This window comes from Acomys russatus, chromosome 7 (genome assembly GCF_903995435.1).
Source record: "Acomys russatus chromosome 7, mAcoRus1.1, whole genome shotgun sequence".
In the NCBI taxonomy this organism is placed as follows: Eukaryota; Metazoa; Chordata; class Mammalia; order Rodentia; family Muridae; genus Acomys; species Acomys russatus.
Genome location: NC_067143.1, coordinates 55,302,401 through 55,319,445, shown reverse-complemented (window position 1 = coordinate 55,319,445; position 17,045 = coordinate 55,302,401). Strand labels below are relative to the sequence as shown.

General features: G+C 36.5%; 2 protein-coding genes across 2 annotated transcripts; one reads left to right on the top strand and one right to left on the bottom strand.

Annotated features, from left to right (window-relative positions):
- The first annotated feature begins 1,724 nt into the window (after nucleotides 1–1,724).
- Nucleotides 1,725–2,684, top strand: LOC127192208 (olfactory receptor 51G2-like). The gene has a single exon (XM_051149530.1). The coding sequence runs from the start codon at nucleotides 1,725–1,727 to the stop codon at nucleotides 2,682–2,684; it is 960 nt and encodes a 319-aa protein (XP_051005487.1).
- Nucleotides 2,685–14,843: 12,159 nt separating this feature from the next.
- LOC127192207 (olfactory receptor 52K1-like) lies at nucleotides 14,844–15,794 on the bottom strand. The gene has a single exon (XM_051149529.1). The coding sequence runs from the start codon at nucleotides 15,792–15,794 to the stop codon at nucleotides 14,844–14,846; it is 951 nt and encodes a 316-aa protein (XP_051005486.1).
- Between the last annotated feature and the right edge of the window lie 1,251 nt (nucleotides 15,795–17,045).

Sequence of the window (17,045 nt, the reverse complement as noted above, 5' to 3'; positions counted from 1 at the left end):
TTATGAGCCCTGCCTTGTTTTCCTGGTGTTCTTTATTCCTCCTCTGACTCCTACACTCTTCCTTTGCCTTCTTCCGTGGGGCCCCTGATCTCTGAAGGTAAGGGAATCAATAGATACCTCCAACTTAAACTCTTTTCACATAATTCCTGTCAGTGGGCCTCTGCACCTGATTCCCTCTACTGCCAAAGGAAGTCTTTCTGATGAAGACTGGACCAGGCATCAATCTATGAGCAAAGCAGAATATCATTAGAAATAATTTCATTGATATTTTTGCCAGTTGTGTGTAGTTCTACCCTAGGTCTCTGGCCTTGCCATTCTCCAGTTCCTGGCCACCCTGGCAGTGTAAGGCATTGGCTTCCTCTCATGGCTGGCCCTCAAATTAAACTAAACACTGCCTGGCTACTTCTATAAGTTCTGCCCAAACATTGCCCCAGCACATCTTGGGAGCAGGACAGATTGTAGGTGGAGGATTCTGCAGGTGGTTTGGTGTCCAGGTTTCACTATCTATAGTATGTCGAATACTTCCTCAGGTTAAAGACACCAGAGCATAGAGATGAAGGATCCAACAGGTACCAGCCCAACCCACCTAAGTTTAATAAGCTGGGTGAAAATTGTCCATGGCAACACAGGTCCACTGTCAGTTTTCAAAGAGTGGCCTTCTGTCTTAGCATCAACCTGTGTTTTTTAGGGATCTTCATGGGACCCCCTTGGCCAACAACTCAGCTGAATATAACCTAATTTCACCACTGGAAGCCTTTGCTGGTTACAAAAGGTAGCCAGTTCAGACTCTGCATTCTCCATTACTAGAATACTAACTAGGGTCACCCTCATCCCTCCTAGATTCCAGGAAGTTTCCACACAATGCCCCCATCCTCCTAATTCTAGCTGTCTCTCCATGTCCTCTTTCCTTCCTTTGCCCCTCAACTTATCCCTCCCAATCTCACACCCACCCAACCTCCAGATGGGGCTGGGAGCTGGCTCAATGGTTTACAGCACTTGCTCTCTTGCAAAAGACCAGGGATCAATTTTCAGCACCTACATTATGGCTTACAACCATATTCCAGAAGATCTAATGTCCTCCTATGACCTTTGCAGGCACCAATGTATACATACATACAATCAAATTATTTATGGAAATAAGATAAACCAAAATAAAAAACATTTTGAATGCTACATTTAAAACAGTTTCATAAAGTACCTTAAGTGAAAGGCATGTAGTAAATTATACCAGTATATCTTCATATGTAGAAGAAACAGGTAACAGAATTAATTTTGGTTGTTTCTTTGGAAAAATGAGAGGAATGAAAACAATTAACAGAAAATGAGAACTTGGATTCTGTAATAGACTTGACACAATAGCTGTGCTGGGGGGAAGTTGGAATTCAGTTTCTTATATGTGTACTACAGACTGAAACCAACATGCTTTTATCACATTTCTAAAAACATATGCTGAATTTCAGTTTGAGAATTAAATATTTTCAAATGGTTATCTAGTCAGTCTTATTATGTACCAAACTTTCTCCTAACAAACAAATTCATATTTTAAAGGGGTCATTAGTTATGAACTAGAAGAAATGATGACATAGTTTAGAAGATCTGGATGTCAGAGAAACGTTTGAATACTTTTTAAAAAGAGACCAGCCCTCAGAAATTCTACCACAGAAACTCTGTGGGCTCAGTTCCTGTGATTACACTTGATCTTGGAGCCTTTCGTTATAGCTGCCATGTCCCACTCCAACCATTCCAGCACCTCTTTTTTTCTGTCTGGGCTCCCTGGCCTTGAGGCTATGTACGTCTGGCTCTCCATTCCTCTATGCACTATGTACATTGCTTCTCTGGCAGGGAATGGTTTGATCCTGTGGGTTGTAAAGTCAGAGCCCTCTCTGCACCAGCCTATGTACTACTTTCTGTCCATGCTTGCAGTGACTGACCTGGGCCTGTCTGCCTCCACACTGCCTACCATGCTCACGATCTACATGTTGGGTGTCAGGGAGGTGGCGTTAGACATGTGCCTAGCCCAGCTCTTCTTCATCCATACCTTCTCCATCATGGAATCTTCTGTGCTGCTGACCATGGCCTTGGACCGCTTTGTGGCCATCAGCAGCCCCCTACATTATGGCACCATCCTCACCAACTCTCGGATTGCCAGCTTGGGCCTGGCCGTTGTGGTCCGCAGCATTGGACTCCACATCCCTGCTCCCATCATGCTGAAGAAGCTACCTTACTGCCAGAAGCGCCAGCTTTCCCACTCTTACTGCCTGCACCCGGATGTTATGAAGCTGGCCTGTACTGATACCCACATTAACAGTGCCTATGGCCTATTCGTGGTTCTCTCCACCCTGGGTGTGGACTCGGTGCTCATTGTTCTCTCCTATGGGCTGATCCTCCACACAGTGCTGTCAATTGCCTCCAAGACGGAACGCCTCAAAGCACTCAACACCTGCGTCTCCCACATCTGTTCTGTGCTGCTGTTCTACACACCTATGATTGGCCTTTCCATGATCCACCGATTTGGCAAGCGGGCTTCCCCATGCAGCCGTGTGCTGCTCTCTTACCTTCATTTTCTCACACCTCCAGTGCTCAACCCAGTAGTTTATACCATAAAGACCAAGCAGATCAGACTGCGGATTCTGCGCATCTTCCAGTCTGGTGGAGGAAGCATTGGGCATATCCAGGGTCACTAAATCCTCTTCCATGGGGATAAAAGCATGCAGTGAGTTACAGTTTCTATTCTACATATTAATTAGGACTCATAAATTAGACATTATTATAACTGAATATATGACTGAGTACAATTAGAACCTTTACAGGTGTATAAGTATACAGATAATATTTCTACTATAGCTCAAGAGAAATAAATGGCCCAGAATGCTGTTCAGGTTTGTAATTTTTTTTGATATAGAAGCATTTTGAAAATATCTAATCAGATGTAATCTTTATAGGCACAATTATCTTTTTTCAATCTGCATCCCCTATTTTAAATTCATTATCTTTAATGTATCAGGCATTTAGTTAATATTTGCTTTATGAAGGATTGAATGCATAAATAGATAAAGTGTCTGAAGGAGACTTCTCATAAGTGTAAATCAATTCAAACTTCAGTGCTAGGTGTGCACAAGTCAAGCTATGAATATGTCTAGGGTATCAGTATTTTTTCTCTTCTTTAATAGAAATTTACTTTTTAAAATTCATCTGTTGTTATCTTCAGTTTCATTGGGGGTTTACTGACTAATAAAAACTATAAATATGTGGGTTTTACAAAGTGCTTATATGAAGCATGCATACATTGTGAAATGATTACCACAATCAACCTAATTGACACATCCATTACTTCATATAGTTAATTTTTTGTAGTTTAGGTTTATGCCTTTAGAAAGTTTCAATTATGTATTACAGTACCATTAACTACAATTACCATTTATATATAAAGCCTCTCAAACTTACTTACATAGGACAAAGTTATTACGCTTTGGTCAACACCAACATCTTCCCAGTTCTCCCAGCTCACAGCCCATGAAAACCACCAATTTACTCTCTGCTTCAACGTTTCTAAATTACACAGATATATGAGATCACATGGTAATTTGTCCATTTTGTGTCTGTCATGTTTTACTAAGCAGAATATCCTCCAAGTTACTCATATTCTTGCAAAAGGAAATTTCAAATGTGCTATAGCTATTCAATTAAAGTGTTTGTTTGTTTGTTTGTTTTGCCACAGTAAGCAAAACAATTGTAAGGTAATAAGAACAGAAACAGTTCCACTCTAGTCTCCTTAAATGTTTGAAATCTTATCCTTAAAGAATCTCAATAGTCTTGAAAATAACAACTGCATGAATATAACTTAAAAGTAAAACACGAGATCTGTAACAGTACCCCAAACTCTGTGTGGTGCCTATTTTAGTGTGTATATGTAATATTTTTCATTTTCTTAATTTCTAATTTATATCCAATTATGAATAAAAATTGAAGGACATGCAAGGTGGCATCTAAGCAGAAACCTGACAAACAGCAGACACCAGAGGAGAATAAAATGACATGATAAAGTGCATTATGTAACTCGAGTTAAGAAATCAGAAGAACGAAGATAAAATGTCCTTTTGGTATTTGTTCTTGATTTACAAATCTTTTTTAATTTTTACATATACATTTATATTATTATACATATATACAATAAACTACCTACAGCAAGAAGAATCATTAAACAATTAAGATATATATATATACATACATACATATATACATATATGTATAATTCATAGTATTTTAGCAGTTTATATTTGGAAGCCTTGAAGAAAACATCTTTCCTATCTTGGTGAGTCTAAATTTCTGAATGAAAATCAATTTCTATCATATCTCACATCTACAAACCTAAAACATCTAACTAGACGTAAAACATCTTAAGCCCTAAACAACTAAGCTTAATTATGAACCTAAACTATTTGGTCTTCAACCACATCAGAGACTTGAGAAGGAATAAAATTAATTACCTGGGTAAACAGGAAGTACAGGTTAGGGTTAGATGCTTCCAAATTAAAAAAAAAAATGACAGGGACAGTTTGTTGCCTGAACAGTCAGCCATAGCTCTCTATAATGTTGGACCATCATTTTCAGCCTTATGGACCAATATAGCAAACAGACATATTTGTGAGGCAGAACTACTAAGGACTTGCTTACTCTGTCTTGGCAGAGTTTGGCCATTGACTCTGCCTGCATCCGAGCTTGCCTATTTTTAGACAGAATTCTGTCTGTGGCATAAATGAGGACAGTTTTTCCCAGTGGCTTGTTTGCCACCCTTGAAGCCATCTCCATAAGGAGGTTCACTGATGCTCATCATCTTCTTTGAGATAGGCTGGGTGTTGCCGGGAGTTAACCTATCTTAACATCAAAGAATCCTTAAAACAATAAAAATATCTTTAAAAGCCATATTCTGTATTACTCTGAGGTTTTTGAAGACCTTACCTACATATTTTATGTTATCTGTTTGTAGAATCACACCTATCTGTTACACCTTGGATGTATATTCTTGTGATATAAATAGACTAGTAATTGACATGACCATGATTTGATCAATTGACAATTAACTTGTCTAACTTACTTACCCTAATCAGCCTGCAATAGCACTTCCAAGGTATTAGAGATAAACATTGTATTCTACTTGAGTGATATGGTTACAATACCTCATATTAGAGTAGAAATACACACACACACACACACACCCACACATATATAATCTTACTATGTATATATAATATGTATATAACTCTATCTTATTATGTATACATAATACATACATATAATATATATAATCTTAAGTTTGAATTCTATACCAAGGTATCAAAATTAAACTTATTTTGCATCAATATACAAATTTCTATATCAATGAAATATATATATATAGTAGTCATATATATATTTAATTCATTTAATTGGTTTGTCTGATCTTGATTCAACTTTGGTAAGTGGGCTTTAATGAAGAAAATTGTCCATATCATTTAGATTTTCAAATTTGGTGGCATATAGTCTTTTGAAGTAAGGCCTAATAATTCTTTGGATTTCCTGGGTATCTGTTGTTATGTCTCCCTTTTCATTTCTGATTTTGTTAATTTGGGTACTCTCCCTTTGCCTTTTAGTTAATTTGGCTAAAGGCTTGTCTATCATGTTGACTTTCTCAAAGAACAAGCGCATAGATTCATTGATTTTTTTGAATTGTTTTCTTTGTTTCTAAATGATTCATTTCAGCCCTGAGTTTTATTATTTTCAGCTGTCTACTCCTCTTGGGTGTGTCTGTTTCTTTTTTTGCAAGTATTTTCAGAAGTTCCATTAAATTGCTTGTACGCAATGTCTCATCTCCAATTTCTTTATGAAGGAGGCACTTAGTGCTGTGAACTTTTACCTTAGTACTGCTTACATTGTGTCCTAAATGTTTGAATATGTTGTGCCTTCATTTTCATTTAATTCTAGGAAGTCTTTAATTAATTAATTTATTTCATCCCTGATCCAGTTGTCATTGAATAAAACATTGTTCTGCTTCCATGGGTTTATAGGCTTTTTGTTAATTCTATTGTTTTTGATGTTCAGCTTTAGACCATGATGGTCTAATAGAATGCAGGGGATTATTTCAATTTTTTTTGTACCTGTGGAGTCTTGGTTTGTGACCAATTATATGGTCAATTTTGGAGAAGGCTCTGTGTGGTGCAGGAAAAAAGGTATATTTTTTTATGTTTGGGTAAAAAGTTCTGTGAATGTCTGTTAGGTCCATGATTCATAACCTCTGTTAGCTTGATTATTTCTCTATTTAGTTTCTGCCTCAATGATCTGTCCACTGGTGAAATTGGAGTGTTGAAGTCACCCACTATTGTGCTGGGATCGATGTGTGATTTAAGCTTTAAAAGTGTTTCTTTTACAAATGTGGGTGTCCTAGTATTTGGGGCATAGATATCAGGATTGTAATGTCTTCTTGGTGGATTTTTCTTTTGATGAGAACAAAGTGTCTGTCTCCATCTTTCTTGATGAATTTTAATTGAAAGTCTACTTTATCAGATATTAGAATGGCTATTCCCACTTGCTTCCTGGATCCATTTCCTTGGAAAGTCTTTTTCCAGGCCTTTACTTTCAGTTAATGTCGATATTTGTTGCTGAGGTCTGTTTCTTGAACGCAGCAGAACAATGGATCTTGTTTCTGCATCCATTTTGTAAGTCTATGGCTTTTTACTGGGGAGTTTAGGCCACTGATATTGAGAAATATTAGTGACCAATGATTGTTGGATCCTTTTAATATGGAGTTGGTGGTGAAAGTGTGTGGGTTTTCCTGTTTTGATTTTGCTGTTGTGAGATTATCTGTATATTGTGTTTTCTTGGGTATGGTTGACCTCATTGTGTTAGGGTTTTCTTCTACTATCTTCCATAGAGTTCAGTTGGTGTTTAGTTAGTGTTTAAATTTGGTTTATCATAAAATATCTTGTTTTCTCCATTTATGGTGATTGAAAGTTTTGCTGGATATAGTAGTCTGAGTTGGCATCTGTGGTCTCTTAGGGTCTGGATGACCTTCTGGCTTTCATGGTCTCTGTTGAGAAGTCAGGAGTAATTCTGATGGGTCTGCTTTTATATGTTACTTGGCCTTTTTCCCTTGCTGCTTTTAGTATCTTTTCTTTGTTAGGAAGATTTAGTGTTTTGGTTATTATGTGCTGGAAGGAATTTTTTTCTGGCTTATTTGATGTTCTTTAGGCCTCTTGTATGTCGAAGGGTATTTTTTTCTGTAGGTTGGAAAAATTTTCTTCTGTGATTTTCTGGTCCTTGGAACTTGGCATCTTCCTTTTCATCTATTCCTATAATTCCGAGGTTATGTCTTCTCATGGTGTCTTTGATTTCTTCGATGCTTTGTGTCATGGATTTTTCTGTTTTAATATTTTCTTTGAGAGATGTATCAATTTCTTCTATTATATCTTCAGCCCCTGAGATTCTGTCCTGCATCTGTTGGTTATACTTGTCTGTGTGTTTCCTGATTTCTTCCTTAATTGTTCCACATCGAGAGTTTTCTCAATTTGTGTTTCCTTTATTGTTTCTAATTCTGTTTTTATGTCTTAAACAGCTTTACTCATTTCCTTTACCTGTTTGATTGTGGTTTCCTGTTTCTCCTCAATGGCCTCAATTCATTTGTTTGTATTTTCCTGTAATTCTTGGAAGGGTCTGTGCATTCCCTCTTTATAATTCTTAAATAACTTATAAGCATTTAATGTCATTTTTCTGAAATTCAGCTGCATTAGAGTATCTGTTGTTGTCTGGGCTTTCTGGTGGAGCCGTGTTTTCCTGGCTTTGGTTGTTTGTCTGTTTACCCTTTCCTTTAGGCATCTGCTGAGGGGGCTTGGAGTTTCTAAGCTGGCAGAGTCCCAGGGCTGAGTACCTTTGGCAGGCAGCTGCTTCATTTGCTGGATTGGTAGACACGGTTATCCTGGAGCTAGATTTGTCTAAGCACTGCCGCCTAGGATCTGGGACTTAATAGGGTTCCTCTGACTACTTGGTCTCCTCAGAGGAATCAGCCACAAAGTAGAGCAGCGGCTTGGAGGACAAAATGCTGTGTTGTTTTCACTGTGTTGATCCTTTGTTCTGGAGAGGGCCTATCCTGCTCCAGTACTCAGAAGAGCACACGGTGCTTGAAGCTTGTGATTTCCTACCCTGGGGGAAGTCCAGCCACAGTGGGGAAGGGCTTTCTCTCCTCCCCAGTTGTTCAGTGTAGAGTCCCCAAGACTGTCATTTGGATCAGCTACCTGTTCAGTCACGGGCATTGTTGAGTCTCTGAACCTCTGTTCCCCAGGGTGTCTGCATGCCCTCTAGTATTCGGAGGAGCACAGGGTACTCGGGTTTTTGACTCTCAAAGCCAGGAGATGTGCAGCCACATGCGGGGAGTGCAGTGGGGTGGGGGAAGCGGGGAGGCTTCTTCTGAACTAATTGTTTAGTTTGAGAAGTCACCAAGACTGTGTTTTGGATTAGTAGCTCACCTGTTTTGCTGTGATGTGCTACATAAACCTGTGTTCCCCAGGGCCCCCCCATTCTGAGGAATGCAGGGTGCTTGATGTTTGTGCTTTCCCAACCAGTGGTTGTCCAGCTGCAATGAGGTGGGAGCTCACTGCTACTGATTTATTGCCTTCAGTCTCTTTCCCAGCCTCTGCTCCTTTGATCTCTAAACATGGTACAACAGTATACAACCATCTTGTCCCTCCTCACTAAATTTTCGATGGTTTATGATTTACAAAAGACATATGGAAAGCTGAGGCATTGAGGAAAAAAATTTCCAGGGTTCAACCTTTGATTAAGCTAAAGGAAAAAATGCCTAAGATTTGGAACATTGAAAAAAAGGTTTGAGTGAATTGTGAGGAAGGCTTGTTCATGATCTGAAATATCAGTTGAGATGCTCAAAATTTATGTCCTGTATTTGTAGATGATAATGATTTTAAAAGCCTGAGAATGCATTTCTGCATATTTTAAAATTATATTCTTTAAGCAGAACAGTTTTGTTCATTATATAAATGAATTTTTCTATATATAGAAGGCATAATATTACTACGTCATTGCAGCAATGTATGTAGCTGAAATATGCCTCTTGCTCAATTATATTTTCATCATTTTGATTTAATTACACATAATAGTTATACGATACACTGACGTTTAAATACATGCGTTGATTCTTAATTATCAAAGAAGATAATTAACACATTCATTATCTGTAACAGTTATCTTTTTTCCTGGTAAAAGCATCTCAAACATTCCCCTCTAGATATTATGAAATACACAATTCAATAATGTTGATTAGAATCACTCTCCTTTGAGATGAGACATCTGAACTATATCCCCCGTTCGACTGTAACACTGATCACATTGACATATTTCTTTACTGTTCCCCACCTTTATACTTTCTACAGCCTTGGTAACCACTATTCTAAACCCAACTTCTACTAAGTCAATCTTTAAATGTTAAATTGGAAATTTTTTTCTGATTTCTGTAAATGGGACGTGGTAGCACATTTTTTTTTTTGGTCAGGATAACGAAGGTGGACGGGTTGGCTAGTTCTGTCTATACTTGCTTTGGGACATGTAATATGTAATGGTAAAGATCAGAAAATTTAAAAATAGACACCAATCATAGTGTTATTACTTGTTAGCATATAGATGGAAACTAAAGTGACTGTATGCATCTATTGTCAAAAGAATGAAGTAAACCAACAGTAAAATGGGATAAATTCGAGCTTATGAGACAATTGGAGCAAGAAAAGGGAAGAGGACTGACACAAAGCAGGGTGTGTTTGCGGTGATGGACATAGTATGAAAATGATATTTTATATATAATACACATGTATTTCATATACATATATATATGAAACTGCCTTAATGAAGCCCTGTTTTGATGATAACTGAAACAATGTAACACAAAAAAGACTGGTTGACTTGAATAAAGGTAAGAGGAAAGCACTGGATTTCCAATCACTCATGGACGTTAACAAAGTTGTCATTTAACAGATAGCTCATTTCGGTTTAAAATGCATTCTTTTTTCTTTTTTAAATTTTAATTTGTTTTTATTTATTTTTTCTTTTTTACATACACATTTATATTATCACACACACATATATACCATAAGCTAGCTACAGCAAGAAGAACCACAAAACAACAAGGAATTATACAAATGTTATGTTCAGATTATTTGGCTATTGCATTTGGCAGCCTTGAAGAGAACATCTTTCCTATCTTGGTACATCTAAAATTCTGAATTTAAATTAGTATCTATCTTATTCAAACTACATCCTGAATGTTATCCCCTCACTTATATCTTCCTGTTCCCATCCTCTCTCTTTCTTTCACCCTATTCCACTCCCTGAGACCTCTGAGAGAAGGCGACTTCCTCCCCCGTTGTATGGCCATAGCATATCATGTCTTATCTGGATAGCATGGTTCTTTTTCCTCTGTGTGCCACCACGCCAACACATCAAGGGGAAATGATCAAATTGAAGGCACCAGAGTTCATATCTGAGGAAGTTCCCACTCTCCCCACAACCATGAAGAATGAGATGTCCATTGGCCAATCTAAACAGGTGTCTAGGATTGATGCCTGCATTGTCATTGGTTGATGCAACAGTTTGTGTAGGCCCCCCCCAGGTGCAGATCTCCCTGCCTTTATGGTCTCTTTGTGGGGTTCTTGAACCCTTTGTGTCTTTCCATCCACCCATTCTTCCATACCATTCTCGGCTCTCCATGCAGAGTCCAGCATCAAGTCCCAGCATCTGTCCTGATCCCTCACTGGGTGAAGTCTCTCTGAGGTCATCTATGTTGGTCCAATATCCACTTATACGTGAGCATATACCATAAGTGTCTTACCATATTTTGGTTATCTCACTCAGAATGATCATTTCCAGTTCCACCCATTTGCCTGCAAATTTCAAGATTCCATTGTTTTTAATAGCTGAGTAGTATTCCACTGTGTAAATGTACCAGTTTCTTTATCCATTCTTCAACTGAGGGACATCTAGGTTGTTTCAGTAAAAATGCAATATTACCAAAAGCAATCTACAGCTTCAATGCAGTCCCTATCAAAATACCTACATAACTCTTTACAGACCTAAAAAGATCAATTCTCAACATCATATGAAAAAGAAAAAATCCAGAATAGCTAAAACAATCCTGTATAATAAAAGATCTTCCAAAAGAATCTGCATCCCTGATCTCAAGCTGTACTATAGAGCAACACTAATGAAAAATGGCATGGTACTAAAATACTTTCAAATGCAGTGATGATCGTGGTAAATTTACCATGAGCTTTTACTCATAATCCACCCATGAAATTGTCCCTTCCTGTCTTAGGACCTCCTCACTGATAAGATAAGCAAATGTTTTACACAATGTTTAGATATTTAATTAGTAAATGCGTTTTCTATAGTGGAAAGATATCAGATGTGATAAGAACATCAGCATATTAAAGAATAGACACTGTAGCCTGAATTAATCTTTACAGTTACTGCTTAGACAGATACAGTTGCTATGAATTAATGAGTGAGGATTTCCTATACTGTACAGAAAACAGTTTTGCTACAGTCATCCTTGTCCTCTGGCTCTCACTATATTTCATTTCCTTTTTAGTTATAACTCTTGAGACATAAGGAAGGGTATGATAAAGATGTGCATTTGTGGCTGAGCATTCCAGAGACTCAGTTTCTATACGGTAACCAGTTATGAGTTTATGAATGGTAGAAGAGTAGGAGATAATTTAATTAATTTAGAAGTTAAGGGGAGGATTTCAGGATAAGAATGATAAAAATTCCTTTGGGAAAATTATAAAAAAGAATTAACAAATATAAGGAATATATAAGTTTAAATTAGCCAATATTTACAGTAAATTGGGAAAAAATGAAAACCCTTTCCCATAAAATAATACACTTGTCAAAGGAGTCTACTCTCATTACTTTTACCTAATACAGCTCTTGAATTTTAGCCAGAGCAATATGGGCAGAAAAACAGATATTAAAATAACATTTGAATTACAACAAGGACCAGCCTGGCCCAACAACTCTAAAAGTGCCATAGTGGCACTGTTATCCTGATGGCAATCAGCAGCTTTCAAAGTGCTCTTGGTAAGAGGTAAGTCACATCTGGTCCAGACACCCAAACAATTATCTGGGCTCTTAAGTCTTAGAGGAGAACACACAGCTACCACTTTATTAAAATAACATAACTCCCAACCTCACTGTAAAGGTTTACCGTTCTACCCACAGATAAGTGGTGTCCTTTTCACAAAAAGCCCTCCCTGAAACACAAAGAAGCTATTGCAGAAAATCAAAACCAACCAAATGTTAGAAAATAAGTGATTGTGAGTGCCCACACCCAGTTCACAATACAACTCCTGCTCTCAAGGCTCAGGGAACATTGTGGGACAATGTCTCCTAGACATTGTGAGACCATATCTCCTAGAAATGCCATAGAAACTATACCCATGAAGAATAACATGGCTGCTTGGACAAGGCTTGAACAAGGGCAAAGCAAACACACGTATGAACATGGGAAGGAGTATTTCTCCTGAGGAACCACGCCTACACAAAAACACTACAGGAAACTAGGGAGCGCTGAGAATGGGCAAAAAGAGTCTTTCCTAGAAAGCAGCCCCGCAATATCAAGTGGTCAACCGTGAAATCATATACTATACATACAGGACAAGGTGTATTTACGTATGTAGGGATATACATACATACGTGTTTGAGTGCGTGTGCATGCATACATGCTTGTGTGTGTCTGACACTGAATGGCAACAATTAGAGAAAGAGACGCCAGAGGAGGTGAAGTGAGAGTGGTTGGAAGTAAGAAAGAAAAAAGGGGAAATGTAGTTTTATAATGTGCGTGTGGCATTTATTTTATTTTTTGATGTCATAATGTAATTACATTAGTTTCTCTTCTGCTTTCCTTCCTTATAGTTCTCACGTCCATCCATCCTTGCTTTCTCTTATATTCATGGACTCATTTTCATTAACATTTTACATACCAGTATGCGTATACATGCATATATGCTTATAATATGATGTGCTCAGTCTAAATAATATTTTATGTATGTTTTCAGGGATTGCCATTTGGCATTTGGAGCCAATTGCTACAATTATATTTTCTTTCATAGTATATTGTATTATTATCAAGATGTATTATATTATATTTCAAAAATAATAAAAAATTAAAATAAAACAATGAGATAAGAAGTCAAATACCTGTACTAATAAGCTACATTTTTGTATTCCAATTTGATCTCTCCCCAAAATACCTTTTATGCACCGATAAATGTAAATAAAATGAAACATGATCTAGTGGATGAATTATATGGCATTTAACTCTAAATTTGATAGTAGTAACTACCTCTAAATAACTATTCATAATTTATGTCAAACACGTGACTTCTTTGTTATTTTATTATGTTAATGGATCTGTTTCAGGAACTCTCAGTTGGAAAAAGAGGAAAACCTTTGATACTTATAGAAATGACTTCAGTAATTAATCAACAAAATCTCTAATTTTTTAGCTGGGATTCAACTCCTATTCATCTTTTTCTTAACAATAATTTTAAATGCATATTGGAAGTCAATATCAGAGTTTTTATAGAGGAAATTAAATTTTGTATACAGTACACAATTTGTTTCATATCTTATCCATACTTACAATTTTTTCCTTGGTACAATCAGGCAATAACTTTGAATTATTATTTACTCTTTTTCTTCCTTTTTATGTCTTCTCTTGAATTTAATTGAGAAATATACAGAAATTTAGTATTATATCACTTATGTTTCTTTAAACGGTGCTATAAAGTTTTCAACACACCCTTATTACATTTTCAACTAGCAGTATTCTCTTCAAGGTATTATATGTACCTTTAGAAACCCCTCCCTAATTTCTACCACACCATTTATAATTTTGTTGCTTTTCATTTCTCTCATTCATGTTAACATAAATTATCATCTCAGTCTAAATATTTCATCGAGAGTCTGGTTATATATTAAATAATTTGAGAATTAAAATTAATGCTTTACTTTTATTCTTTACTTGTATGTTTTTTCTTTACCTAGACTCTAGTCTTCTACAGCATTTAATTTTAAAATCTCAGGAGAATTGTGTTTAAATTTGTAATACAGCACAACATACCTCCTTCATATGTTCTTTTTGTGTGTGTGTAAATTCATGATCCTTCTCTTTACTGACTGCAGATATTAAGGCAGCAATTTGCTAGCTACTCTTTCTTCTCTGGTGGAAGGAAGAAACATGGTCAGTTTTGTTTTTTTCCCACAAAGACAAAAATAAAATGCTGTTAATTTTTCAGATGAATCTAGGCATAGAGAGATCATAGTTGAACATAATAAAGGATATATATTGTTTGTTCACTACCTTGGTTTCATACAGCGCTTGTGCAGATGACCACAGCTGCTGTGAATTATTCTGAAGTAAGGACTGCAGAACTAGTATTCAAACTTCTGCATATGAAACTAAAACTGACATTATTGCATTTATTTTTTTCCAGAAATTTATAACTAATTATACAGTGTAGACAGAGAAATTGACAGGAAGATATGTAATGATGGGACATATGTGCATAATCTGAACCACAGTCTCTAATGTGAAGATACCGAATGAAACAGCAAATCAGACACTGTTTACATAAAATTCCAATCAAAAGATCAATACAAAAATATTACATGAAACCATAAATCTCTTCTGCAAAAAATAATATAGAAGAGAAATAGCATTTAACAATAGCATCTTAGCAAAAGTTAATTAATACTCCATTCTTTAATGAGACCCTTTTTTCCATCACAAATGTTATCTAAATGGTTTAGTATACAGTAATTTTCAAGGGTGAGAAGAGACTCAGCACTCGATCCCGAATCTGTTTTGTCTTGACACCATACACCAAGGGATTGACTGAGGGGGGTACTAGAAGGTACATGCTTGCCAGGATGATGTGGACACTTGGAGACACATGCTTGCCAATGCGATGTGTTAGGAAGCTGAACAGTGCAGGTGAATAGAAGGCAAGAATGGTGCAGACATGGGCAGCACAGGTGCCCAGGGCTTTAGAGCGGGCATTTTTGGAAGAGAGCCGGAAAACTGCTTGGAGAATTTTTATATAGGATGTGGCTATGAGCCATATGTCCAATATTGTTACTGAAATTGCCACTGAGATTCCGTAAGCTCTGTTAATGCGAGTGTTGGCACTGGCCAACTTCACCACAGCCATGTGTTCACAGTAAGCATGAGGAATGACATAGCTTGTGTAGTAGGGCAGTCTCTTAATGAGAAGAGGACCTGGCAGAACCATGAACAGAGCTCTGCTCAAGCCAACTAAACCCAGTTTAATAACCATAGATGTTGTAAGGATAGTTGAGTAGTGTAGTGGGATGCAAATGGCCACAAAGCGATCAAAAGCCATGGCCACTAGGATGCCTGACTCAAAAATGCAAAGTGTGTGGATAAAGTACATTTGTGTTAGACAGGCATCAAATTCAATCCAGTGTTCATCAAACCAGAAAATCGCAAGCATTTTCAAGGCCGTGGAGCAAGTAAGAAACATGTCATTTGTTGCCAACATACAAAGGAAGAAAAACATAGGCTGGTGGAGGCTTGGTTCTAGTTTGACAGTCACAATGATTATGCTATTTCCCACCAAGGTCAAGACAAACAGGAAGCACACAGGGATGCTGATGAAGCAGTGAAATTTTTCCAAGCCAGGAATACCAACCAAGTAGAAAAATGAAATGTAGGGATGTGTCATATTGTTTATCATCTTAAAACCAAGGATATTTCAAATTTAGTGTATAACAACCAGGATAGTCACCTAAAGGCAGATATAGGATTGCAAAGTGTTTCTTTCAAGGTTCTTATGTGTAAAATCTAGGAATCGAAACCTATGTTTAAAAAATTCCAGAAATGCTCATGCTAATTATCTCATCTTATGGAGCATTAGCAACTTTATCTGCAAAAGAAAAGATTAAATTAATTACATTATGTTTTATTTGGTGATTGTATGAATTAAAGATTTAATTAAACATTTTTGAAAACTTTTCACTTTCTATAGAAAGCAAAGACAATAAAATAAAATGCATTTGTTTAAAATCCAAATATTTTTGAAGAATTGAAATGAAATATGTACATTTAAACATAACATATGCAAACATTCCAATAGGTAACATATTTTGATGTCATCTGCTTAAAATTTTGCTGTTATTCTTTGTCATCTTACAGAGCATTCAAATAAGAGATAATAAAACCAAGAACATCAAATTATATATAATAAGTCCTTTAGCCTCCATCAATGTCAAATTTATATGAATTTTAAATTTTCATGAGGAAAACATACAATTTTAAAATCTTCTTAACTTCATTTTCTATTTTAGCAATGGGTGACCACTCATTTGGTAAAAACAGAAACATATTCCGTATACAGAATTAGTTAATTTTAAGACATTAAAATTCTAAAGATACACAAAGAAAAGGAACAAATGCAGGTTGGTCACATTAAAGTTGATTTCCTGGGAAATAGGAAGAGAAAGAGTGATCAATAGGGTCACTGATGACCAGTTACTACCAGGACAACATAATCTGCCTTTCCTGTGTAAGAACTAAAACTCAGGAAATATCCACATCCCATTAATTAAAATTCTCCTATTTGGGAAATTTTGCTGATATGTCTTCTAACTTACTTATTGGGAAAGTGAGGTATTAATAGGCTTCAGTTTCATTTGGGAGGCATGAAAGTCTAGCTCGGTTTGCTCAATTTTAATTTTTATTGTGACCATGAAAAAGGTTACCCTAAAATTGGTCTTTTTATAACTTTACTAAGCAAGATCACCCTCTTTAAAATGACTTCTGGTGATCGATAATCAAAGGTACAATTGAATATTTGGATGTAGCAGGGTATAATTTTAAGCAAAGTAATGACCATAAGAGACAGAGTAGCTCACCACATTTTTTTTTTCTTATAAAGTTTAGCAAAGAAACTTTGCTGACAAAAATAATACTGTTATTCTTGGTAAAT

Coding starts and splice junctions, on each gene's coding strand:
- LOC127192208 (XM_051149530.1), top strand. CDS start 1,725: ATGTCCCACTCCAACCATTCCAGCACCTCTTTTTTTCTGTCTGGGCTC.
- LOC127192207 (XM_051149529.1), bottom strand. CDS start 15,794: ATGATAAACAATATGACACATCCCTACATTTCATTTTTCTACTTGGTT.